We start from the raw sequence: 25541 nt of genomic DNA, 5'->3' as shown, positions 1-25541 counted from the left end.
TGGTCAGCTCAGTTCCCATCTTCCAAGAGCTAGTTCCTATATATGCTGATGCTATGTTCTCTTGCCATTGAGATCATGACAGTTTGACCGGCCCACAAAGTGTTAATTGTTTGGGCTGAAGCAGGAGATCGAGAAGTGTTTAAGGGAAATTTTTTTTTTTTTTTTTTTCCCTTCAGAGTTTTGCTGTCTAGCCCTTAATTGCTGTCTAGCTGCTTCTTACCTCCTCTTAACCCTTGAATGGCTCTGTGTCCACCTGTTTGTAATGGATCTTCAGAGTGTAACTGCAGGTTTGAATAATCTCGCCACGAAGGTACAAAATTTGCAAGATTTTGTTTGTCATGCACCTGTATCTGAGCCGAGAATTCCTTTGCCGGAATTTTTCTCGGGGAATAGATCTGGGTTTCAGAATTTTCGAAATAATTGCAAATTATTTTTGTCCCTGAAATCTCGCTCTGCCGGAGACCCTGCACAGCAGGTCAGGATTGTGATTTCCTTGCTCCGGGGCGACCCTCAAGACTGGGCTTTTTCATTGACACCAGGGGATCCTGCGTTGCTCAATGTGGATGCGTTTTTTCTGGCCTTGGGGTTGCTTTATGACGAACCTCATTTGGAGCTTCAGGCAGAAAAAACTTTGATGTCCCTATCTCAGGGGCAAGATGAAGCGGAAATTTACTGCCAAAGATTCCGTAAATGGTCTGTGCTTACTCAGTGGAATGAGTGCGCCCTGGCGGCGACTTTCAGAGAGGGTCTCTCTGATGCCATTAAGGATGTTATGGTGGGGTTCCCTGTGCCTGCGGGTCTGAATGAGTCCATGACAATGGCTATTCAGATCGATAGGCGTTTGCGGGAGCGCAAACCAGTGCACCATCTGGCGGTGTCCACTGAAAAGTCGCCAGAGAGTATGCAGTGTGATAGAATTCTGTCCCGAAGCGAGCGGCAGAATTTTAGACGGAAAAATGGGTTGTGTTTCTATTGTGGTGATTCTACTCATGTTATATCAGCATGCTCTAAACGCACTAAAAAGCTTGGTAAATCTGTTTCCATTTGCACCTCACCGTCTAAGTTTATTCTATCTGTGACCCTGATTTGCTCTTTGTCATCTATTACCACGGACGCCTATGTCGACTCTGGCGCCGCTTTGAGTCTTATGGATTGGTCCTTTGCCAAACGCTGTGGGTATGATTTAGAGCCTTTGGAGACTCCTATTCCTCTGAAGGGGATTGACTCCACCCCATTGGCTAATAATAAACCACAATACTGGACACAAGTAACTATGCGTATTAATCCGGATCACCAGGAGATTATTCGCTTTCTGGTGCTGTATAATCTACATGATGATTTGGTGCTAGGATTGCCTTGGCTGCAATCTCACAACCCAGTCCTCGACTGGAGAGCTATGTCTGTGTTGAGCTGGGGATGTAAGGGGGCTCATGGGGATGTACCTGTGGTTTCCATTTCATCATCTATTCCCTCTGAAATTCCTGAGTTCCTGTCTGACTATCGTGACGTCTTTGAAGAATCCAAGCTTGGTTCGTTACCTCCGCACCGAGAGTGCGATTGTGCCATAGATTTAATCCCGGGTAGTAAATACCCAAAGGGTCGTTTATTTAATCTGTCTGTGCCTGAACATGCTGCTATGCGAGAATATATAAAGGAGTCCTTGGAAAAGGGACATATTCGTCCATCGTCATCTCCCTTAGGAGCCGGTTTTTTCTTTGTGTCAAAAAAAGACGGCTCTTTGAGACCATGTATTGATTATCGGCTTTTGAATAAAATCAGTGTTAAATATCAATACCCATTGCCGTTGCTGACTGATTTGTTTGCTCGCATAAAGGGGGCCAAGTGGTTCTCTAAGATTGACCTTCGTGGGGCGTATAATTTGGTGCGAATCAGGCAGGGGGATGAGTGGAAAACCGCATTTAATACGCCCGAGGGCCACTTTGAGTATTTAGTGATGCCTTTTGGTCTTTCAAATGCTCCGTCAGTTTTCCAGTCCTTTATGCATGATATTTTTCGCGATTATTTGGATAAATTTATGATTGTGTATCTGGATGATATTCTGATTTTTTCGGATGACTGGGACTCTCATGTCCAGCAAGTCAGGAGGGTTTTTCAGGTTTTGCGGTCTAATTCTTTGTGTGTGAAGGGTTCTAAGTGTGTTTTTGGGGTACAGAGGATTTCCTTTTTGGGATATATTTTTTCCCCCTCTTCCATTGAAATGGATCCTGTCAAGGTTCAAGCTATTTGTGATTGGACGCAGCCCTCTTCTCTTAAGAGTCTTCAGAAATTTTTGGGCTTTGCTAACTTTTATCGTCGATTTATTGCTGGTTTTTCGGATATTGCTAAGCCATTGACCGATTTGACTAAGAAGGGTGCTGATGTTGCTGATTGGTCCCCTGATGCTGTGGAGGCCTTTCGGGAGCTTAAGCGCCGTTTTTCCTCTGCCCCTGTGTTGCGTCAGCCTGATGTTGCTCTACCTTTTCAGGTTGAGGTCGACGCTTCTGAGATCGGAGCTGGGGCAGTGTTGTCGCAGAAAAGTTCTGACTGCTCCGTGATGAGGCCTTGTGCCTTCTTTTCCCGTAAATTTTCGCCCGCTGAGCGGAATTATGATGTTGGGAATCGGGAGCTTTTGGCCATGAAGTGGGCTTTTGAGGAGTGGCGCCATTGGCTTGAGGGGGCCAGACATCAGGTGGTGGTATTGACGGACCACAAAAATTTGATTTATCTTGAGACCGCCAGGCGCCTGAATCCTAGACAGGCGCGCTGGTCATTATTTTTCTCTCGGTTTAATTTTGTGGTGTCATACCTACCGGGTTCTAAGAATGTTAAGGCGGATGCCCTTTCTAGGAGTTTTGAGCCTGACTCGCCTGGTAACTCTGAGCCCACAGGTATCCTTAAGGATGGAGTGGTATTGTCAGCCGTTTCTCCAGACCTGCGGCGGGCCTTGCAGGAGTTTCAGGCGGATAGACCTGATCGTTGCCCACCTGATAAACTGTTTGTTCCTGATGATTGGACCAGTAGAGTAATCTCTGAGGTTCATTCTTCTGCGTTGGCAGGTCATCCTGGCATTTTTGGTACCAGGGATTTGGTGGCAAGGTCCTTCTGGTGGCCTTCCCTGTCACGAGATGTGCGAGGCTTTGTGCAGTCTTGTGACGTTTGTGCTCGGGCCAAGCCTTGTTGTTCTCGGGCTAGTGGATTATTGTTGCCCTTGCCTATTCCTAAGAGGCCTTGGACGCACATCTCGATGGATTTTATTTCAGATCTGCCTGTTTCTCAGAAGATGTCTGTCATCTGGGTGGTGTGTGACCGTTTCTCTAAGATGGTCCATTTGGTTCCTCTGCCCAAGTTGCCTTCTTCTTCCGAGTTGGTTCCTCTGTTTTTTCAAAATGTTGTTCGTTTGCATGGTATTCCTGAGAATATCGTTTCTGACAGAGGGACTCAATTCGTGTCTAGATTTTGGCGGGCATTCTGTGCTAGGATGGGCATAGATTTATCTTTTTCGTCCGCTTTCCATCCTCAGACGAATGGCCAGACCGAGCGGATTAATCAGACCCTGGAGACATATCTGAGGTGTTTTGTGTCTGCTGACCAGGATGATTGGGTTGCTTTTTTGCCATTGGCGGAGTTCGCTCTCAATAATCGGGCCAGCTCTGCCACTTTGGTGTCCCCGTTTTTCTGTAATTCGGGGTTTCATCCTCGATTTTCCTCTGGTCAGGTGGAATCTTCGGATTGTCCTGGAGTGGATGCTGTGGTGGAGAGATTGCATCAGATCTGGGGGCAGGTGGTGGACAATTTGAGGTTGTCCCAGGAGAAGACTCAGCTTTTTGCCAACGGCCACCGTCGTGTTGGTCCTCGGCTTTGTGTTGGGGATTTGGTGTGGTTGTCTTCTCGTTTTGTCCCTATGAGGGTCTCTTCTCCTAAGTTTAAGCCTCGGTTCATCGGCCCGTATAAGATATTGGAGATTCTTAACCCTGTTTCCTTCCGTTTGGACCTCCCTGCATCCTTTTCTATTCATAACGTTTTTCATCGGTCATTATTGCGCAGGTATGAGGTACCGGTTGTGCCTTCCGTTGAGCCTCCTGCTCCGGTGTTGGTTGAGGGTGAGTTGGAGTACGTTGTGGAGAAAATCTTAGACTCTCGTGTTTCCAGACGGAGACTCCAGTATCTGGTCAAGTGGAAGGGATACGGCCAGGAGGATAATTCTTGGGTGAATGCATCTGATATTCATGCCTCTGATCTGGTTCGTGCCTTTCATAGGGCCCATCCTGATCGCCCTGGTGGTTCTGGTGAGGGTTCGGTGCCCCCTCCTTGAGGGGGGGGTACTGTTGTGAATTTGGATTCTGGGCTCCCCCGGTGGCTACTGGTGGAATTGAACTGGTGTCTTCATCTTCTCTGTTCACCTGTTCCCATCAAGATGTGGGAGTCGCTATATAACCTTGCTGCTTTGTTAGTTGCTTGCCGGTCAACAATGTTATCAGAAGCCTCTCTGTGCTTGTTCCTGCTCCTAGACAACTACTAGATAAGTTGGACTCTTGTCCATGTTTGTTTTTGCATTTTTGTTCCAGTTCACAGCTGTAGTTTCGTTACTGTGTCTGGAAAGCTCTTGTGAACAGGAATTGCCACTCTGGTGTTATGAGTTAATGCCAGAGTTTTAAAGTAATTTCTGGATGGTGTTTTGATAGGGTTTTTAGCTGACCATGAAAGTGTTCTTTCTGTCTTCTGCTATGTAGTAAGTGGACCTCAAATTTGCTAAACCTATTTTCATACTACGTTTTGTTATTTCATCTTAATTCACCGCCAATACATGTGGGGGGCCTCTGTCTCCTTTCGGGGTATTTCTCTAGAGGTGAGCTAGGACTTATTTTCCTCTGCTAGCATTATTTAGTCCTCCGGCTGGTGCTGGGCATCTAGAATCAACGTAGGCATGCTACCCGGCCACTGCTAGTTGTGTGTTAGGTTTAGTTCATGGTCAGCTCAGTTCCCATCTTCCAAGAGCTAGTTCCTATATATGCTGATGCTATGTTCTCTTGCCATTGAGATCATGACAGACCACACCGGGAGCAGGTGAGTATAACAGGGGATGGTGAGCAGCATTGCGCGATATTCACCAGTCCTCGTTCCACCGCCGGGCCCCGCTCCATCTTCTGCATTCTCTGCTGTGATGCTCAGGTCAGAGGGCGCGATGACATGGTTAGTGTGCACCCTCTGCCTGAACATCAATGCAGAGAGCCGGAAGACACAGCGGCACCCGGCGGTGGAACGAGGACAGGTGAATATTGCAAGTGCTGGGGGCCTGAGTGATGAGAGGTGAGTATGTCATTTTTTTTTTTAATCGCAGCAACAGCATATGGGGCAAATACCTCTGTGGAGCATCTTATGGGGCCATAATCAGAATTTGTGCAGCATTGTATTATTATTATTTATTTATATAGCACCATTTATTCCATGGTGCTGTACCTGAGAAGGGGTTACATACAAATTACAGATGTATGGGGCAAATATGTATGTAAGGGGTAAATATCTCTATGGAGCATCTTATGGGGCCATAATCAACATTTTATGCAGCATTATATGGTTCAAATATCTCTATGGAGCATCTTATGGGGCCATAATCAGCATTGGTGCAGCATTATATGGGGCAAATATCTCTATGGAGCATCTTATGGGGCCATAATCAACATTTGTGCAGCATTATATGGGGCAAATATCTCTATGGAGCATCTTATGGGGCCCATCATAAACTTTATGGAGCATTATATGAGGCGTATTTTGTATGGAGCATCTTATGGGGCCCATCATGAACTGTATGGAGCATTATATGGGGCTCCTGATTCAATATGGATATTCAAAAACACTTAACCTACTGATGTCTCAAATAATTTTACTTGTATTGGTATCTATTTTTATTTTTGAAATTTACCAGTAGCTGCTGCATTTTCCACCCTAGGCTTATAGTCGAGTCATTAAGTTTTCCCAGTTTTTTGTGGCAAAGTCTGGGGTCTCGGCTTATACTCGGGTCGGCTTATAATCGAGTATATATGGTATTTTGAAGGGCGCATTCTCTCAACATCAATTTTAAGATCTCTCCACAGGTGTTCAATTGGATTTAGATCCAGTGTAAACAGGCCATAGTATTTCCCGAGTTGAAGAGGCCTAGGCTTGATTATACCCTGGGTATATTATGGCTAAGGCCAACTTATACTCCTGGGTATAAATTGGCCTAGGCCGTTTCATACCCCCTTATGCCAGATTATACCGGCAGCGTTGAATGATATACACAAGAATTAGAATCATAGAATGTTAGAATTGGAAAGGACCTCAAGGGTCATCGTGTCCAACCCCCTGCTCAATGCATCGCAGGATTCACTAAACCATCTCAGACAGATGTCTGTCCAACCTCTGTTTGAAGACTTCCATTGAAAGAGAACTCACCACCCCTCATGGCAGCCTGTTCCACTCATTGATCACCTTCCTTGTCATAAAGTATTTTCTAATATTTAATCTGTATCTTCTCCCTTTCAGTTTCATTCCAGTATCTTCTCCCTTTCGGTTTCATTGCATTACTTATCATGTTTCCATGTGCAAATAAGAATAAGGATGATCCCTCTTCACTGTGACAGCCCTTCAGATATTTGTAGACAGCTATTATTTCTCCTCTTAGCTGTGACGCTAGTCACTTCTCACGGCCAAGACGTGAGTCAGAGTGGTCAAGGAGTCCAAGGTCAGAAGCCAGGAGGGTACGTCATAAACAGAAGGAAGAGACAAAAGCGTAGTCAGGTAACGTTCCGAGGTCAGAGTCCCAGGAGGATAATGGATCAGAGCTGAAGGGGTTAAACAGGCGGATGGTCAGAACAAAGACCAAGGTCAGGCAACAGATCAAGCATAAAGAACTCAAGGCACAGGAAAGCACAAAGCACAAACCTCACAAGATGAATGTATGTCTGGCAGTGTTCTGGGAATCTCAGCTCAGTTAAGAAGCATGGCCATTACCTGGAATAATGAACACATGAGACAGCCGACGCCTCGCAGTCTCAGATTGGATAGTCGAGCTGTCAATCAACACACTGACAGCTCAGCATGCCCCTGTCCCAGATTGGATGGCCAAGCTGTCAATTACAGTACTGACCGCTTCAGCACACCCCTATACCTGATTGGATGGCCGAGCTGTCAGTAACTGTATCCCAGACATTCTGAGGGGTGGAACCACTGTATCCCAGACATTCTGAGGGGTGGAACCATGACATTAGCCTTCTTTTTTGCAAGCTAAACATTACCAGATCCTTTAACCGTTCCTCAAAGGACATACTTTACAGTCCGCTCACCATCCTTTTAGCTCTTCTCTGAACTTGCTCCAGTTTTTCAATGTCTTTTTTTTTTTTAAATGTGGTGACCAGAACTGGACACAGTATTCTAGATGAGGCCTGACCAAGGAGGAGTAGAGGGGATAATTACTTCACGTGATCTAGACTCTATGCTTCTCTTAATACATCCTAGAACTGTATTAACCTTTTTGCTGCTGCATCACACTGTTGACTCATGTGCAGTCTGTGATCTATTAGTATACCCAAATCTTTTTCACACATGCTGATCCTTAGTTCTACTCCTCCAGTTCTGTAGATGTAATTTTCGTTTTTCTTGCCCAGATGTGGAGTATTGTATTTCTCTCTGTTAAATGCCATTCGATTAGTCGTTGCCCATTGTTCAAGATTATCTAGATCCTTCTGAATCCTTTCCCTGTCTTCTCCAGTGTTAGCTATCCCTCCTAGCTTTGCAGCATCTGAAAATTTGATCAGTTTTCCTTCAGTTCCCTTACGAAGATCATGTATAAAAATGTTGAACAACACTAGGCCCAGGACAGAGCCTTGTGGTACCCCACTTGAAACACTCTTCCAATTGGATGTGCAACCATTTATTACCACTCTTTGAATATGGTCACTGAGCCAGTTATGAATACACCTAACCATAGCCTTGTCAATTCCATACTTTGTCATTTCTTCAATAAGGATAGTATGAGATTCTTTATCAAATGCTTTGCTGAAGTTGAGATATACTATATCTACTGCATTTCCCTGATCAATCCAGTCAGTGATTCCATCATTGAAGGAAATTAAATTTGTCTGGCATGACTTGTTTGCTACAAACCCAAGCTGGCTATGGTTAATTACTGTATTTCTATCCAAGTACTTACATGCTGTTTAATAATTTGTTCGAAGATCTTTCCTGGTATAGAAGTAAGGTTCACTGGCCTGTAATTTCCTGGCTCCATCTTCTTTCCTTTTTTGAAGATAGGGACAACATTTGCCCTTCTCCAATCTTCTGGGACTTCTCCTGTTCTCCAGGATTTTTCAAAGATTCTGGCTAGCGGTTCTGCAATTTCCTCTGCTATCTCTTTCAGTACCCTAGGATGTAATTAATCTGGACCATGAGATTTAAATTCGTTTAAATTAGCTGTGTTCCCTCACATCTATCTGTTTATTGATACTGTGATTTTTTTATTCCTTCGATGGCACCATGAATGTCAGTTGATGTTACAATTGCTTTCTTAGAGAACCCAGATGCAAAATAGGAGTTTAAAAGGAATTTAAAAATTACTTAATTTTTCATCATTCAAATTTTGTGAGAAGATAACTAACTTCAGTCTTAAAGGCTTTTATTACTTGATTACTTGATTACTTGATTTATTACTTTATTACATAGGCTTTTATTACTTGAAGCAAAAAAAATCTCAATCAGTAAAAATATAAGACTTCCACAAAGATATAATGAGGTAAAGAATCCTACCGCACTTTTCAGAAGTTACAAATTAAAAGCAGCTGTGCGTCTGAGTATGATAGAATTATATCTGCACACTGTTCAAGCAATCATAGACAGGGTGCGCAAATCAGTGAAGTAATAAGATCAAGTTATAACTGTATTCTAAGGTTTTAGATTAGTGCTTTTTATTTAATGTGCAAACACTATTGAGAAGTGTGCTAGTCATCTTTTATGGAAAGATAATGGTTGAAGTTTTTTGTGGAAATGTAACATCTAAGTCATTATGTCACAGGTTTACCGTGACAGAGAGGAAATAGAAGACCGCGGTATCTGATTTCATGTACTTCTGCAAACTATACAGGATTTAATCTGGACAGGGGTTAATTTGGTCTGTTGTACCAGACTCATTGCTGGCCACTTCATAAGTATCCAGCACTTTGTTTCCATTCATTTTCATACATTTCTGGGTGCTTCAACTCAACTTTCTGACACTGGGCACTGCATTGTGACCCAAAATATTTTGGTAATCTTCAGATTTCTTGATACATTGCAGACAGCAAGGCACCTAGTGCCAGAGGCAGAAAGACAACCCCAAAGAATATTTGAACCTCCATGATATTTCATTGTAGGAACTGTGTTCTTTTCTTTGTAGGCCTTATTCCGTTTTCAGTACATAGTACAATGATGTGCTTTAACCAGAAATCACTTTCAGAAGAAGAAAGGAGGATTTTGGCTCACTCACATACATTTTGGCAAACTGCAGTCTAGCTTTTTTATGTCTCTGTATCAGCAGTGGGGTCTTCCTGGGTCTTCTGTGATAGTTTTTCATTTTATTCAAATGTTGACGGATAGTTTGCACTGACACTGATGCACCCTGAGCCTGCAGGATAGCTTGAAATTTTTTGGAACTCGATTGGGGCTGCTTATCCACCATCCAAACTGTCCTGTGTTGCAACCTTTCATCAATTTTTCTCTGCCATCCACGTCTAGGGAGATTAGATACAGTGCCATGGGTTGTAAACTTCTTGATTATGTTGCGCACTGACAAAGAAACATCAAGATCTTTGGAGATGGACTTGTAACTTGAGATTGTTCAGATTTTTCAAAAATGTGGGATCTCAAGTCCTCAGACATTTCTCTTCTCCTTTTTTCTGTTCTCCATGCTTAGTGTGGCACACACAGACACACAATGAAAATATTGAGTCAACTTCTCTCTTTTTTATCAGGTTCCAGGTGTGATTTCCATATTGCCCACACCTCTTACTTGCCACAGGAAAGTTTGAACAAGTATGACACGCTTGAAACAAAGTTGTTTGCCCATGATTTTGAAAAGGTGGCAACAATTTTGTCTGGTCCATTTTTGGGGTTTTGTGTGAAATTATGTCCTTTTTTATCTATATTTTGTGTTGTTCCAAAACAGACAAAGGAAATAAGCATGTGTAGAACAAAACATATGTAATTACAATAATTTTCTGGAAGAAATACTTCATTTTTTTTAATAAAGACCATTATATGAAAAAAATGTCAAAATAAAAAAGCAACACAAAAACTTGATGTAAACAATAGGTACCGTAATTTTCTTATGACAACTTCCCATTAAAAGTGCAATTATTCACGGCGCTCTGGTAGGATGCGTTGTGCACAATGGTAGGAGGTTAGGCCAATTAGCAATTCTTTGAACACTTATGACACTTAATTAGACTCAAAGTTTATTTAGAAGATCCTTTCGAGTAGGAGAAAGAGAATAAGAAATAATGATCCAATATTCATATAACCAATACTGGTCCAACAGGGATGAGAATAAAGTAGTTGAAGATACTTTCAATACCAGTGATTTCAGTCCAACCTGGACCGCCATCATGGCAGTATTCTGAATGAGGAATAAAAAGAGAGCCAATAAATATGACCATCAGAGCGTCATATTGATTGTCTCCTTTTTATTCTTCATTTAGAATACTGCCATGATCGAGATCCAGGTTGGACCGAAACGACGGGCACTGAAAGTGTCTTCTGCTGCTTTATTTTCATCATTGTTGAACTGATATTGGTTCTATGGATATCAGATCATCATATCTTATTCTCCTTCTAGTATTTGACTGGCTCTTCTAAATAAAGTTGAATACACTTAATTAAGTGTCTTGGTTGTTTAAATAATTCCATTTCTCTCTTTGCTATTAAAAGAGATAACAAGTCTTTTGCCCTTTAAACTCTTAGCTGTACAGGGGTGATAGTAGAAGAATTATTACAAGTAGTACTCTCACCAAGAATAGCCAGCACCATGTTGTCCTTCAAGACTTCCAGAGATCCTGAGCATACAAAATAATTGGCTTGCAGAGCATCTCCTTGTCGTAGAAGGTACTCCCCAGGGGCACAGAAAGAAGTTTTGATGTGCAGGGATAGAGCGCGCAGACATCCTCGGCTGGCAGTCTCAAAAACTGGTAACTGCAAAATGTCCTTATTGAGGTGCATTGCTATATCAGCACGTAACTCATCTGGAAAATCTTTCAGCAGCTGGAAAAAAAATAAAAGGCATCAAATGCTAGATACCAAAAAAGAAACAGGACTTATCTCTCAGTGTGAGGCTCACAGTGGAGGCAGCCCATGCAAGAGAATCTATCAATGAAGTGGAGCCTAAATGTCCCACAGGTCTCATTGGACATAGTTTGGATTGCTGCCGGACAAAAGTCACTCTCATCATTACATCACAACCAGCTATATTGAGTTTTCAATAGATTTTCATGAAGATTACAGTTTTATGCTTTTTTTGTAAAGGTAAAATCAAATAATTTGAGGCCATAATTTGTTCCCTACCTCATTGGCATCAATGCCATTGTTGACGGACCAGGTTGTCTGGAAGTACTCCAACATGCGCTGTTTAAGCTGCTGTGGCAGGCGGTGGACACGAATGAAATCCTTGAGGTCCTTCATACGTGTATGATATAAGGAGCGACGAGAGTACATACGTTGGATGATGGCCGTTACATTACCGAAAACCACAGCATGCATTAGAGCTGTAAGGAATAAAACAGCACTGGTGATTACAGTGTAGTTTACTTATGGTATTTATTGTATTCACTTACACAGCAACATTAATTCCACAGCGTTTTTCAGACATCAGCATTGTTGTCCCCATTGGGGCTCACAATCTAAATTCCCTAGCAGTATGGGAGGAAACCGTAAAACCTGGAGGAAACCTACGCAAACATGGGGAGAACATACCAACTCTTGCAGATGTTGTCCTTGGTGGGATTTGAACCCATGACCCCAGCACTGTAAGGCAACAATACTGAGCTACTGTGTAGAGGGTCCCCAGAGTATTGTATATCTGACTCTCTGGCTGTTCCTGTCCGTGGACCCACAGGCCACCCCATGCAGCCGTCCACCCATGGTGGGATTTTAACCCAGGACTCCGCTGTGCAAAGAAACAACGCTAACCACTGAGACACTGTAATGTCCAATATCTCCAAACAGATGATGATATTGTATAACCTTGATCCTCACATGTTTAGAAGACACTGCAAGAGCAGGACAAATAGGTCCTTCTTGTCCATAAACTGGGCACTAGAGTGCAAATTCTCGAAACATTGTGCTATGCATGACTGGATTCACTAGAGATTGTAAAGGCTTAGTAAAATCACATCCACACTCACCTCCTATCAACATTGTGCAGATGGAGAAGATCTTCTCAGCATCAGTATTAGCGCAAACATTGCCAAAACCCACACTGGTCAAGCTGCTGAGTGTAAAGTAGAGGGATGCTATATAAGCACTGCGAACAGAGGGTCCCCCAATTGAATTATTTATGTAGGGTACTTCAAGCCGCTTGCCCAATTCATGGAGCCATCCTGCATGTGAACACATCTGTACTCAATACTTTATACATTTCCATACACAATGTAGTTTTGCATGCCCAGTACATGAATTTATGTTAGACTCTACCAAGGATAAGGAGAGACAATGACACAATATCTATTGTACATGTCGTAGGAAGAAAAGGAACCACTATTTACGATGGAAATTGACCATTAGGTAACTATAGTAGTAGTTATTCTTACCAATGTCCCAAGTGACAGGGTCATTGCTCTCCATTTCTTTGCGGCCAATCACGTACCAAACACAGGCCATCCAGTGAGCCAGCAGGGCAAACATAGACATAAGAAGAGTCAACACCATTGCACTGTACTGAGAATATCGATCCAGCTTCTGCAGCAACCTCAGGAGCCTCAGCAACCGGATGGTCTTCAGAAGATGGACCAGAGAGGTCTTACAATTTATAAAAAGGAAAAAGGTATCAGACACAGGTCTGTCAATATCTCAGCTTTATATGTCTCATTTTATTTATTGATATATAACTACGAAAATGATGAACATTACCACCTGTTTGGTACAATTGGGTACTCATACACCTGACAATATTCCTACAAAATCCCCCAAGTCCTTGACTTTGTTCAAGGTACATAGACTAATGCTATTTTGAAGGTTTTGGAGCAGAAACTCTCCAAATTTTCTTCAAAAAGTTTGAGTTTCTTCTCAATTTCAGCGCCAAAAACTCAGCAAAAAGACTGACACCCCAATTCATCAAGACCAGCATTTTTCACACCAGTCTTGATGAGGATTGGGGTGGAGTGGAGGCTCGTGATTCATTACATGCGCAGCTCTATGTGCTTCGCCACAAGTCTGGGACTGAAGTAAGATTTGTGGTGTAAGGTACGCAATGGTAAGTCATGAATTTCATGAGCGTCGGTCGTTAGCCCCCATCACAACACACAATTTCAAAATTTTGCAACCTTTCAAATCTATTACAACAGTTTTCTGGAATAAAAGCTCTGACGAAGATAGACCTCAGTGTGCATATGCTCTTACAGAAACTGTTTACAGAAGAATGACAGGTTATAAGGTATTAGTTACTTCCAAGACATCTGCATGAAATACATTAATCAATTAATAAAGAGACATTTTTTTCTTACCACTGTGACATTGAATGCATAGAGAAGATCAAAGGGCAAAGCAGCAATGAGATCCACAAAGAACCATGTGGCGAGGTAGTGGATGCAGATTGAACGTGGCTCATACACAACTTGTCCAGAGTGACTGACGTATGTTGTCCGGAAATTTAAAATGATATCTGTTAGAGAAGGATTGAACAGAGCAGTTTGGACCAAATGCTTTTTCACTCATTAATATCTCATTATTCTGTATGGAGCACTATGTGGTGCTCATACTACTGTATGGAGCAATCTATGAGGCTCATTATTCTGTATGGAGCACTATGTGATGCCCATAATACTGCATGGAGCAATATATGGGGCTCATTATTCTGTGTGGAGCACTATCTGGCTTATTATACTGTATGGAGCAATATATGGGGCTCATTATTCTGTATGGAGCACTATGTGGTGCCCATAATACTGTATGGAGCAATATATGGCGCTCATTATTCTGTATGGAGCAGTATGTGATGCCCATAATACTGTAGCCATATATAGGTAGGGAGGGATAGCTAATACAAGATAAGAGAGAGAGATGATTCAAAAATATATAAATAAACTGGAGCAGTGGGCAGCAACTAGCAGAATGGTTTTTAACAAGGAAAAATGGAAAGTACTACATCTGGGCAATAAAAATGAAAAAAGCATTTACAGAATGGGAGGAATAGGGCTAAGCAACAACACATGTGAAAAAGACTTGGGTAAATTAATAGATCATAAACTGAACATGAGTAGTGTTGAGCATTCCGATACTGCAAGTATCGGGTATCGGCCGATACTTGCTGTATCGGAATTCCGATACCGAGATCCGATATTTTTGTGATATCGGGTATCGGTATCGAAACAACATTAATGTAAAAATGTGTAAAAGAGAGAATTAAAATAAAAAATATTGCTATACTCACCTCTCCGACGCAGCCTGCACCTTACCGAGGGAAGCGGCAGCGTTCTTTGTTTAAAATTCGCGCTTTTCTTTCCTTTACGTGAGTCCCGGCTTGTGATTGGTTGCGTGCCGCCCATGTGACCGGGACGCAACCAATCACAGCAAGCCGTGACGTAATTTCAGGTCCTTCAGGATTTTAAAATTACGTTCCGGCGTTGTGATTGGTTGCGTCGCAGTCACATGGGCGACGCAACCAATCACAGCAAGCCGTGACGTAATTTCAGGTCCTTAAGGATTTTAAAATTACGTCCCGGCTTTGTGATTGGTTGCGTCGCAGTCACATGGGAGACGCAACCAATCACAAGCCGTGACGTCACGGGAGGCTGGACACGCGCGCATTTTAAAATGGGCGCGTGTCCAGCCTCCCGTGACGTCCCGGCTTGTGATTGGTTGCGCCGCGATCAACCAATCACAAGCCGGGAGGCTGGACACGCGCGCATTTTAAAATTTTAAAATGCGCGCGTGTCCAGCCTCCCGGCTTGTGATTGGTTGACCGCGGCGCAACCAATCACAAGCCGGGACGTCACGGGAGGCTGGACACGCGCCCATTTTAAAATTTTAAAATGCGCGCGTGTCCAGCCTCCCGGCTTGTGATTGGTTGACCGCGGCGCACAAAATGAGTGAGGATGAACTAAACCAAACAAGGGGAAACTGCCAATGTTGTCAAAACATCAATTATTGCATAATAAGTTTGGTCGAATTTGCAGGATGTGTCTCACATTCCCATGTATCACCTCTCAGCTGATGTATTATACAAGCCTCCCGGCTTGTGATTGGTTGACCGCGGCGCAACCAATCATAAGCCGGGACGTCACTGGAGGCTGGACACGCGCGCTTTTTAAAAAGCGCGCGTGTCCAGCCTCCCGTGACGTCACGGCTTGTGATTGGTTAATGGCGGCCATGTTGCCGGGACGCGGACCAATCACAGCAAGCCGTGACGTAATTTCGTCACGGCTTGCTGTGATTGGTCCGCTTCCCGGCAACATGGCCGCCCTGACCAATCACAAGCCGGGACTTCATGTAACCAAGTAAAAGCGCGAATTTTAAACAAACAACGCTGCCGGTTCCCTCGCTGAGGTCCAGGCTGCGTCGGACAGGTGAGTATAGCGATATTTTTTATTTTAATTCTTTCTTTTACACATTTATATGGATCCCAGGGCCTGAAGGAGAGTTTCCTCTCCTTCAGACCCTGGGAACCATCAGGAATACCATCCGATACTTGAGTCCCATTGACTTGTATTGGTATCGGGTATCGGTATCGGATTGGATCCGATACTTTGCCGGTATCGGCCGATACTTTCCGATACCGATACTTTCAAGTATCGGACGGTATCGCTCAACACTAAACATGAGTCAACAGTGTGATGCAGCAGCAAAAAAGGCAAATGCAATTCTGGGATGTATTAACAGAAGCATACAGTCTAGATCACGCAAAGTCATTATTGTCCTCTACTCCTCTTTGGTCAGACCTCATCTGGAATCCTGTGTCCAGTTTTGGGCACCACATTTAAAAAAAGACATCAACAAACTGGAGCAAGTTCAGAGAAGAGCGACCAGAATAGTGACCGGTCTGCAAACCATGTCCTATGAGGAACGGTTCCAGGATTTGGGAATGTTTAGCTTGCAAAAAAGAAGACTAAGAGGAGACTTATTAGCTGTCTACAAATATCTCAAGGGCTGTCACATTGTAGAAGGATCATCTTTATTCTCATTTGCACAAGGAAAGACTAGAAGCAATGGGATTAAACTGAATGGGAGGAGACACAGATTAGATATTAGAAAAAACTTTTTGACGGTTAGGGTGATCAATGAGTGGAACAGGCTGCCACGAGAGGTGGTGAGTTCTCCTTCCATGGAAGTTTTCAAACAGAAGCTGGACAGACATCTGTCTGGGATGATTTAGTGAAGCCTGCTTTGAGCAGGGGGTTGGACCAGATGAACCAGCAGGTCCCTTCCTACTCTATCATTCTATGATTCTGTGATTCTATGAATATATGGGGCTCATTATTATGTATGGAGCATTATGTGGTGCCCATAATACTGTATGGGGGACTATACTGTCTGGTCTCTGAGGTATTGTAGAATTTACAATAGATATCACTCATGTAATGTAAGAAGTAAGTGAAATTTTTGGCATTGTATTATATCTATATTTCTCTGCCGTATCTGTGCATCATGTATTGTGATATGTGTTAAAGGAGCTCACTGAAACTCTTCCCCCGGGGGCCCATGAAAACCTGGAGCCTGCCCTGGGGATGAGGGTGCCATGCATACCAGGATAGGAATGAGGGGACAGTATATACCAGGATGGGTGTCATGCATAGCAGGATGGTGATGAGGGGGCCATGCATACCAGGATGTGGAGGATGGGGCCATGCATAGCAGGATGGTGATGAGGGGGCTATGTTTACCTGGATTGGGAACATATATATATATATACTGATGTGCCACCCGTGTGCCGCATCAGTACCACACAGATGGGTGCCGGGGAAGCAGCGGTACAGTAAGCACTGTTCCTCGGCGCCGGGTGCTGGAGATGGCTCTAATCATTCTCCCCTGCTCTGCCGGCGATCAGGGCATCGGGGAACAGCGCTTACTGTACTGCTTCTTCCCTGCTGCCGGTGTGTGTAACACCGAGACATCCACGGGTGCCATCCATGTGCACGTGTGCGGGATGTTTTGCAGCCTGGGCTTATGGTAAAAAATGGACATGTCAACTTGTTTTGCGATCTGTGGAAATACACTGACATGTGCACAGGCCCATTCACTTGAATGGGTCTGCATGTGTAAGTGTCTCCGATACGCGTGAAAACTGTTACCACACGTACCAGAGACACGGACGTGTGAAAGAGGCCTTACAGAAACAAAAAAAACGGATGTCATATAGTGAAGCTACATAAAATGAGAAAGTTCTGGCGGCTCCAACTGTGAATGAATGAACAAAAATTAAATCCACAGGTCCCCACTAGAGATGAGGAGGATAATGTCCCAAGAGCTCTGGCTAATCTAAAGCTGCACCACGGACACCAGAAGATTAGAAATTAGCGGCCTCCCATCCAGCTGCCAGGTACCCTGTTTCCCCAAAAATAAGACAATGTCTTATATTAATTTTTGCTCCCAAAGATGTGCTAGGTCTTGTTTTAAGAGCATGTCTTATTTTATTTGATGTACTAATTCTGGGGCGGCTGTGAGCTTTTATTTTTTGTCCTGGACAGCCAATAACACTGACTGATAATACAGTAGAAGTGCCCAGCTTTATCTGTGCTGGTTTTAAATTGTAGGGGATCCCTGTGCCTTTTTTTAATTTAAAATGTAAAAGAAAAAACAGTATCTATTTATCTCTGTAATTTCTATGCTGCATTTCATGTCATACAGGTCCCATACACATTAGGGCTCCCAAACACATTAGGCCCCATGCAAATTAGGAGCTCCCACAAACATTAGGCCCCACACACATTAGGCCCCACACACATTAGGCCCCACACACATTAGGCCCCATACACATTAGGGCTCCCACACACATTAGGCCCCATGCACATTAGGGCTCACACACACATTAGGCTCCACACACATTAGGCCCCATACACATTAGGCCCCATACACATTAGGCTCCACACACATTAGGCCCCATACACATTATTCCCCATACACATTAGGGCCCATACACATTAGGGCCCATACATATTAGGCCCCATACACATTATTCCCCATACACATTAGGGCCCATACATATTAGCCCCCATACACATTATTCCCCATGCACATTAGGGCTCCCACACACATTAGGCTCCACACACATTAGGCCCCATACACATTAGGTCCCATACACATTAGGCCCCACACACATTAGGGCGGCAGGTAATGGCCGTATGCTCTTTATGACAATCTATTAATGGGACTCTTTTCCCTCTATCGTTATGCGCTGATGGTAATTAATGTGTTAAGGACATGTTAGTAGGGCTATTTTTCATATTGTGCATGGGTTTCTAATCTGGGACAAGTGGCCTTTCTAACTTTGCACTATTTTTTGGCATATATGAATATCCCTCTTTAGGCCCTTACTTGAAACACAGTTAGTTAAATTTCCATTTGTCTCATAAGTCCTTTTTTGCTTATATGATTGTTTACATACTGTTTTGTCATGTTCCTTTAATATCTATAATATCATTACCTGGTGCAGGTATTTGCAACTTTTTGCTATTTCCTCCCCACCATTTTTTGGAGGTATTCCCCTTGTTTTCCCCTGTCTTTTTAGCATTACCTTTTATCATTGTAATAAATAAAGATATTGTTTTAATTTACTTTGTTTTTCTGGTCACTTCTTACTGTTATGGTACTTTCATATCAGTATGGTGTATATCAAGTATGTTGAAGTGCTTTCGGACAGTTTATAACTAAGGACAATGGGATTTATCAAAAAACAACTTTGCTAGGTCTTACTTTCGAGAGGCCTTATATTTAGCAGTTCTACAAAACCACAGCTAGGTCTTATTTTAGGGGGATGTCTTATTTTTGGGGAAACAGGGTAGCACTCACTGTCTATTCCCTGCAGTCTCAGGCATTTGCTAAATGTTCCTCATTGCCACCACTCCTCTGACATCACCTTCCTGAGGAGAAAGAAATTGTAAATGGACATGTACACACTAGGGTTGAGCGAAACGGGTCGGCCATTTTCAGAAGTCGCCGACTTTTGGCAAAGTCGGGTTTCATGAAACCCGACCCGACCCCTGTGTGGGGTCGGCCATGAGGTCGGCGATCTTCTGAGTCTGGGACCGGAATTCCGATACCGAGTTCCGATATGTTTGCAATATCGGAAATCGGTATCGGAATCCACATTTAAGTGTAAAATAAAGAATTAAAATAAAAAATATTGATATACTCACCTCTCCGACGCAGCCTGGACATCGCCGCTGGTAACCGGCATCTTCCGTTCCTAAGAATGGCGCTTGAAAGACCTTTCGATGACGTCACGGCTTGTGATTGGTCGCGGCCACCCACGTGACCGCTCAGCGACCAATCACAAAGCCGTGACGTAATTTTCAGGTCCTAAATTCCTCATTCATGGTATTTAGATCCTGGGCCATGGTATTTAGATCCTTGGCCACAATATTTAGATACAGAAGGGAGAGGGTGGTGGTAGCTGATTCTTTGGCCTCATTAAAAAAGCCTAGCTACGACTCAACTTTTGGACACTTGTATAGTCAAGCATGCATGTGCATGGGGGAGTTCAGAGATAAGGCCCCGTCTCACATAGCGAGATCGCTAGCGAGATCGCTGCTGAGTCACTAGTTTTGTGACGCAACAGCGACCTCAGTAGCGATCTCGCTATGTGTGACACGTACCAGCGATCAGGCCCCTGCTGTGAGATCGCTGGTCGTGTCGGAAAGGCCTGGACCTTTTTTTGGTCGTTGAGGTCCCGCTGACATCGCTGAATCGGTGTGTGTGACACCGATGTCTTCACTGGTAACCAGGGTAAACATCGGGTTACTAAGCGCAGGGCCACGCTTAGTAACCCGATGTTTACCCTGGTTACCAGCGTAAATGTAAAAAAAAAAAAACAGTACATACTTACCATCTGATGTCCGTCAGGTCCCCCGGCATCTGCTTCCTGCTCTGACTGACTGCCGGCCGGAAAGTGAGAGCGCAGCACAGCAGTGACGTCACCGCTGCGCTCTGCTCTCACTGTACGGCGGCTCAGTCAGAGCAGGAAGCAGACGGCAAGGGACACCGAAAGGCGAGTATGTACTGTTTGTTTTTTTTGGTAACCAGGGTAAACATCGGGTTACTAAGCGCGGCCCTGCGCTTAGTAACCCGATGTTTACCCTGGTTACCCGGGTGCTGCAGGGGGACTTCGGCATCGTTGAAGACAGTTTCAACGATGCCGAAGTCGTTCCCCTGATCGTTGGTCGCTGGAGAGAGCTGTCTGTGTGACAGCTCCCCAGCGACCACACAGCGACTTACCAACGATCACGGCCAGGTCATATCGCTGGTCGTGATCGTTGGTAAATCGCTATGTGAGACGGGGCCTATAGACCTAGGGCTTGGCTGACAGATGTCTAATGTTTATAACAAACTTTAATTAAACAACATAACTAGTGTTGCTTCAGTATCTATCCATTATATTACTTTTTTGGGGTGTATTACACCTACAGATTGCTTGATGGCTTTACAGAAGATAAATGACTACGGCATCATCTAGTCCTTCTCTGTTTCTTTATAATTAGAAGATAATTAATTTGTGTCTGAGATAAGTTAGTTCTTGATTAGATTTGTTTGCACATTCTGCTTAATCTTTGTGATTCAGCGTTGCAATGACTTGGCGATGAGAAAGCATATCTTGATAGCCTGTCCTTGGAAGTGAAATGTAATATAAAACTATGCGTACTGTCTGTGCTCGTGGCTAAGGAATTAGACCTTCAAAAGGTCTCCCAGAAGAGCCTTCACTAGTCGTCCTAATGCACTGTGATAGAGATTAGTGGATTACGATAGGAGCACATGTAGTCTGTCTGGTATTTAAAAGATATGCACACTGTGACGACATGGCATTTCTTCTTAATTATGCCAGATGTAAACTGAGTAGGCCCAGAATCATAAACTGCTGTCTGAAGTATTGACTCTTCATGTAGGACGAATATTTACCTCTCATATTATCTCCTACAGTTCATTTTCGGGTATCTTTGCAAAACAGTAATGCATGGCCACTAAACAATGATGTCTGCTGATATGTTGATTAGATGCATTGTCCATGCCAGCCAGTTTGTTGGCATTCCAAACGGAGGAGGAAAAACTATGCAAATATATTACATAATGAAGCAATGTAGGTTGGCCGCATTCGCATCGCTCTCTGACCTCTGGATGCTGGCTGAGGGCCAGTTGTGAACTATATAAATAGACATCATCTTCTGGTCCTTGTGTCTCTACAGATCAGCTTAGCGAGACAACAGCACCAGCTGGAAGAACACAGGACTGCATCATTGACCATCACTGAAACCCCAGAGACGTCTAAAAGAATCTAATTTGGGACAATCGGGTCACCTGGCCACCTACCTCACTGCTCTCGGTTAGCTTCCTAAGCTTGTCAGTACCTCCTCACTGTGGGGGCCCGCCAGCCAGAAGCGGGGAGCCACTGTTGGGGGCATTCGACATTGGAAGCAGCTCTAATCGCTGTGAGTCAGAGGAAGGGTGAGACTGTAATTTGCATCATCTTGGGTATTTGCTGGGACTGTTCTGTGTGCTATTGTGTGTTGGTGGTTCAATAAATTATTGCCACACTGTTTTACCCTCACCCTGTGTTGTCTGAGTAGTGTTCTGTAATCGGGGAGAGCAGGTGTTCAGTGGTATGAGCCCTGATCCATGCAGTCTTTCTAAAGACAGCCGAGCCAGCAGACGAGAGCACCCACTGACCCCCGTATCTCCACACACACCATCTGCAGAACGAATTACCTGAGGATCCATCAGTGAGCTTTTTCTGATGGGAGAGTTTGTAACTCTTCTACGTGACTATTTCTAAACTCCTGTCAGCTGACTTATGACCACAAAGTTCAGTGCAACTTTGATGTGGTCTGTAGTCATATACAGTATCAGGACAGAAGAGCTCAGATAAAGACAGATAAAAAATTACTGGGACTTGGACACCCCTTGTCTATAAAGTGCCTGAGTGAAGCCAGACAGAAGCTCGATCACGACTACCACTTTGCCGCACTTTACTATCACAACCATCTGATTTCGGAGTGAAATGACAGCATGCTAAGATTTTTTTCTCACAATGAATAGAGCTCAGAAAAAGTACGCAGATCTGCATTGCTCCATAAAATAAAATATCTTGTTAAAATATACATCCCCATAGGGGGCTTGTGACATTTATGCCAATTGTATCAAAAATATTTTTTTAATGAATTATGAATAAAAAATAATTTTTATGGATATCACGGAGCTGGACCTTCCTTTGTGATCCATAAGATAACATTGGTTCGAGTGTAATCCCTTTTTTATCGGATTGCACTCGTCCGAGTTATGCACTCATGTGAGCGAACCTTTAATATCCTAAATGAATCCGTTACATAAATGATCAAAACAGAAGCAGAGGTGCTCCATTGATTCATATAGGATCGTCTGGGTTCTGATACGTGTCAGTTTTAAGAATCTAATAGAAAGTGCTAAAAGGGACCCCTTTAGGCTATGGGTACAAGGTGACGTGTTGCGCGACTCTGAAAACGCAGCGACATATTGCAACATTGGATGTAATAATTTCCTATGCTGTCGCTTTGTGACCTGCCACATATGGCGACTGCGACACAGAGTCGCCAATATTTCCAAATGTGTTGGATCCCCAGAGGTGTCTATATTCTTTAAACAGACTCTAGCACCCAGACTTCATTGATTTCCATGCACATTTACTGCCCATCCCCTGCAAAGTCCTAGTCTTTTATAGAAAAAAGTGTCCATCATCGCCGCTAGTAAGACATCATGGTAAATTGGCCATTAACGCTATGATCTACAAATACAGGCATTTGTTCTATGCCCTATGTAAGTGATCCTGGTATAATTAAATGGTATAACCTATACCGTGCAACACTTCATTATAAGCTCCTCATTGCCCTCTTTTCTAAGGTTATGTTCTATTCTGGCATGTGTGCCCGTACATACTCATTTACCCGCTACTCAGGTATCCCTGGCAGGACGCCTGTGTGGTCCCATACACTTACCTAAAATAAATAACATTTCCACCGCAATGTCGCTGACAATAGTGCTCCGGGCGGCGGACACACTGTCATCGTGGCCTGTGAAGCAGACATTGTAAGGGACGGTGACAGCCACGTAAAAGGTGGCTAGAAGGATAAGCCAGTCCCAGAGGGCTTTGAAGATGCTGTAATGAAGAAGGATGAAGCGAGGCTTCTGGACAGATGCTACTTTGTATTCGGGGAGTGAAGGCTTGTTATCTAAGAAGTTCTGGGAAAGGAAGAAAGAGAGTCATTGAATAGGTAAAATTCAAGTCACAACAGTGGTCGGATAATTGTCTGTGTCAATGTGGAAGTCTTCTCAGTTCATTATGAAATCAGTCTTTGAAAGCATTTATGAGTGGAAGTAGTAGGGGTTTTACACAAACTGACCAGCGGCACTCTAGAGCAATAACCGACCATGCTGTCTGCTGATCGGTGGTTGTTTAAAAGCCTTAACAATGCTCACTGAATGATGTCATACACTCCTCAACACTGAAAAGACAACACCAAGAAGTAAAAGCTGTGGAATTATGGAAATCACAAGATGGATAGACACGTTGATAATATGTAAATAATAAAAAAATGCAAACAATATTTTCAAAACATCTTGATTTAATCAGTGCAGAAATACACGCACACACCTTGGCAGCAGTAAAGTGAGGTTATTGTTATGAGAAATGTTCTGCCACTCTAAATGCACTTGAGCAAAGAAATCATCAAGATCTGCTGCTGGCAGCTCCCTGTGTAATTGCAGACCAATGCCAATGACATCCCTGTTGTACTCAATAGGAGACAAGTCTGGAGACCCTGCTGGCCATTATACTATGTTTAGGCCACTCAGGCTGCTCACACTAGCACAGGCAACATGCGGTTTGGCGTTGTCATGTTGTAAAATGACTCCTGGGACATGCACCTGGAATGAAGACTAGAGGGGTCCAGCTACCTACATTATGCCACCCAATAATCTCGAGAGTTGGACTAATGTGACTTTCCCTTATCAATGCATCTTCATAAATGTGTGTTGTGTATTTCTGCAGCTGTCCTTCATTCTCAATACTGAATAAATTGAGCTGTTTTGAAAATGTTATTACCATTTTTTCACCATTTGCATATCATGTCTATCCATCCTGTGATTTCCATAATTCCAAAAGTTCTTTTTGGGTGTTACATTTTCATTGTTGAGAACTGTAAATCATTCACTGCTCATACACTATCATTTTTCTCAACAGCACAAGTTTTGTTTATATGGGACAATGTGCTGCCGAGAACAATGATATTTTGTGCACCAGATGAAAAAGCATTTTGCAAGGTTCATGGGTGATTGTCAGCTTGTTTAGACTGCACGATTATCGTAAAACGAGTATTCTTAGTAGTAGTAGTAGTACAATAATTGCATTGTGTTATGTTGATGCATTTTCAGTTGCTGCATTGATAATTGTACTGTGAAAATTAATGCTAGCTGCAGGAGTTTTGGGCAGGATTAGCAATTAGTGGGAAGCTCATGGAGGCGCTTGAGCAATATAAGGGCCTGCTGAGGCCAAGAACACAAGACGTGCCTTTAGTTACAGCACAGTGAGCATCAACTATGCAGAAAGAAAATTCTACTGGAGAGGAGTACAGCTTAGTGGGAAACTGGAGAACCGGAAGGAAACCCATGCAAACACGGGGAGAACATACAAACTCCTTATACATGTGCTTCTCACCAAATTAGAATATCATCACAAAGTTCATTTATTTCAGTTTTCAATTCAAAAAGTGAAACTCATATATTATATTAGTAATTGCAAACAGAGTGATCTATTACAAGTGTTTATTTCTGCGAATGTTGATGATTATGGCTTACAGACAATGAAAACCCAAAAGTCATTATCGCAGTAAATTAGAATAATTAACAAAAAGCACATCCAAAGGCTTCCTAAGCGTTTAAAAAGGTCCCTTAATATGTTTTAGTAGGCTCCACAATCTGCTGAAGACTGCTGACTTGACAGATGTCCAGAAGGCAGTCATTGACACACTCCACAAGGAGGGTAAGCCACAAAAGATCATTTCTAAAGAAGCTGGCTGTTCAGTGTGCTGTATCCAAGCATATTAATGGAAAGTTGACTGGAAGGAAAAAGTGTGGTAGAAAAGGTGCAC

General features: G+C 43.3%; 1 protein-coding gene across 1 annotated transcript in view; it reads right to left on the bottom strand.

Annotated features, from left to right (window-relative positions):
* Positions 1 to 25541, bottom strand: part of KCNH4 (potassium voltage-gated channel subfamily H member 4) — a 256334-nt gene that overhangs the window by 29969 nt on the left and 200824 nt on the right. The window contains exons 5-10 of the mRNA XM_077252136.1: positions 23391 to 23634; positions 13722 to 13879; positions 12810 to 13017; positions 12405 to 12599; positions 11566 to 11765; positions 11016 to 11265 (exon numbers count right to left, since the gene is read on the bottom strand). Coding sequence (XP_077108251.1) covers positions 11016 to 11265; positions 11566 to 11765; positions 12405 to 12599; positions 12810 to 13017; positions 13722 to 13879; positions 23391 to 23634 — 1255 coding nt within the window. The remainder of the gene's footprint in view (positions 1 to 11015; positions 11266 to 11565; positions 11766 to 12404; positions 12600 to 12809; positions 13018 to 13721; positions 13880 to 23390; positions 23635 to 25541) is intronic.

The sequence above is a fragment of the Ranitomeya variabilis genome, chromosome 4, assembly GCF_051348905.1.
Source record: "Ranitomeya variabilis isolate aRanVar5 chromosome 4, aRanVar5.hap1, whole genome shotgun sequence".
Taxonomy (NCBI): Eukaryota; Metazoa; Chordata; class Amphibia; order Anura; family Dendrobatidae; genus Ranitomeya; species Ranitomeya variabilis.
Note: the sequence above shows the minus strand (reverse complement) of the source record. Positions and strands in the feature narration are given on the sequence as shown.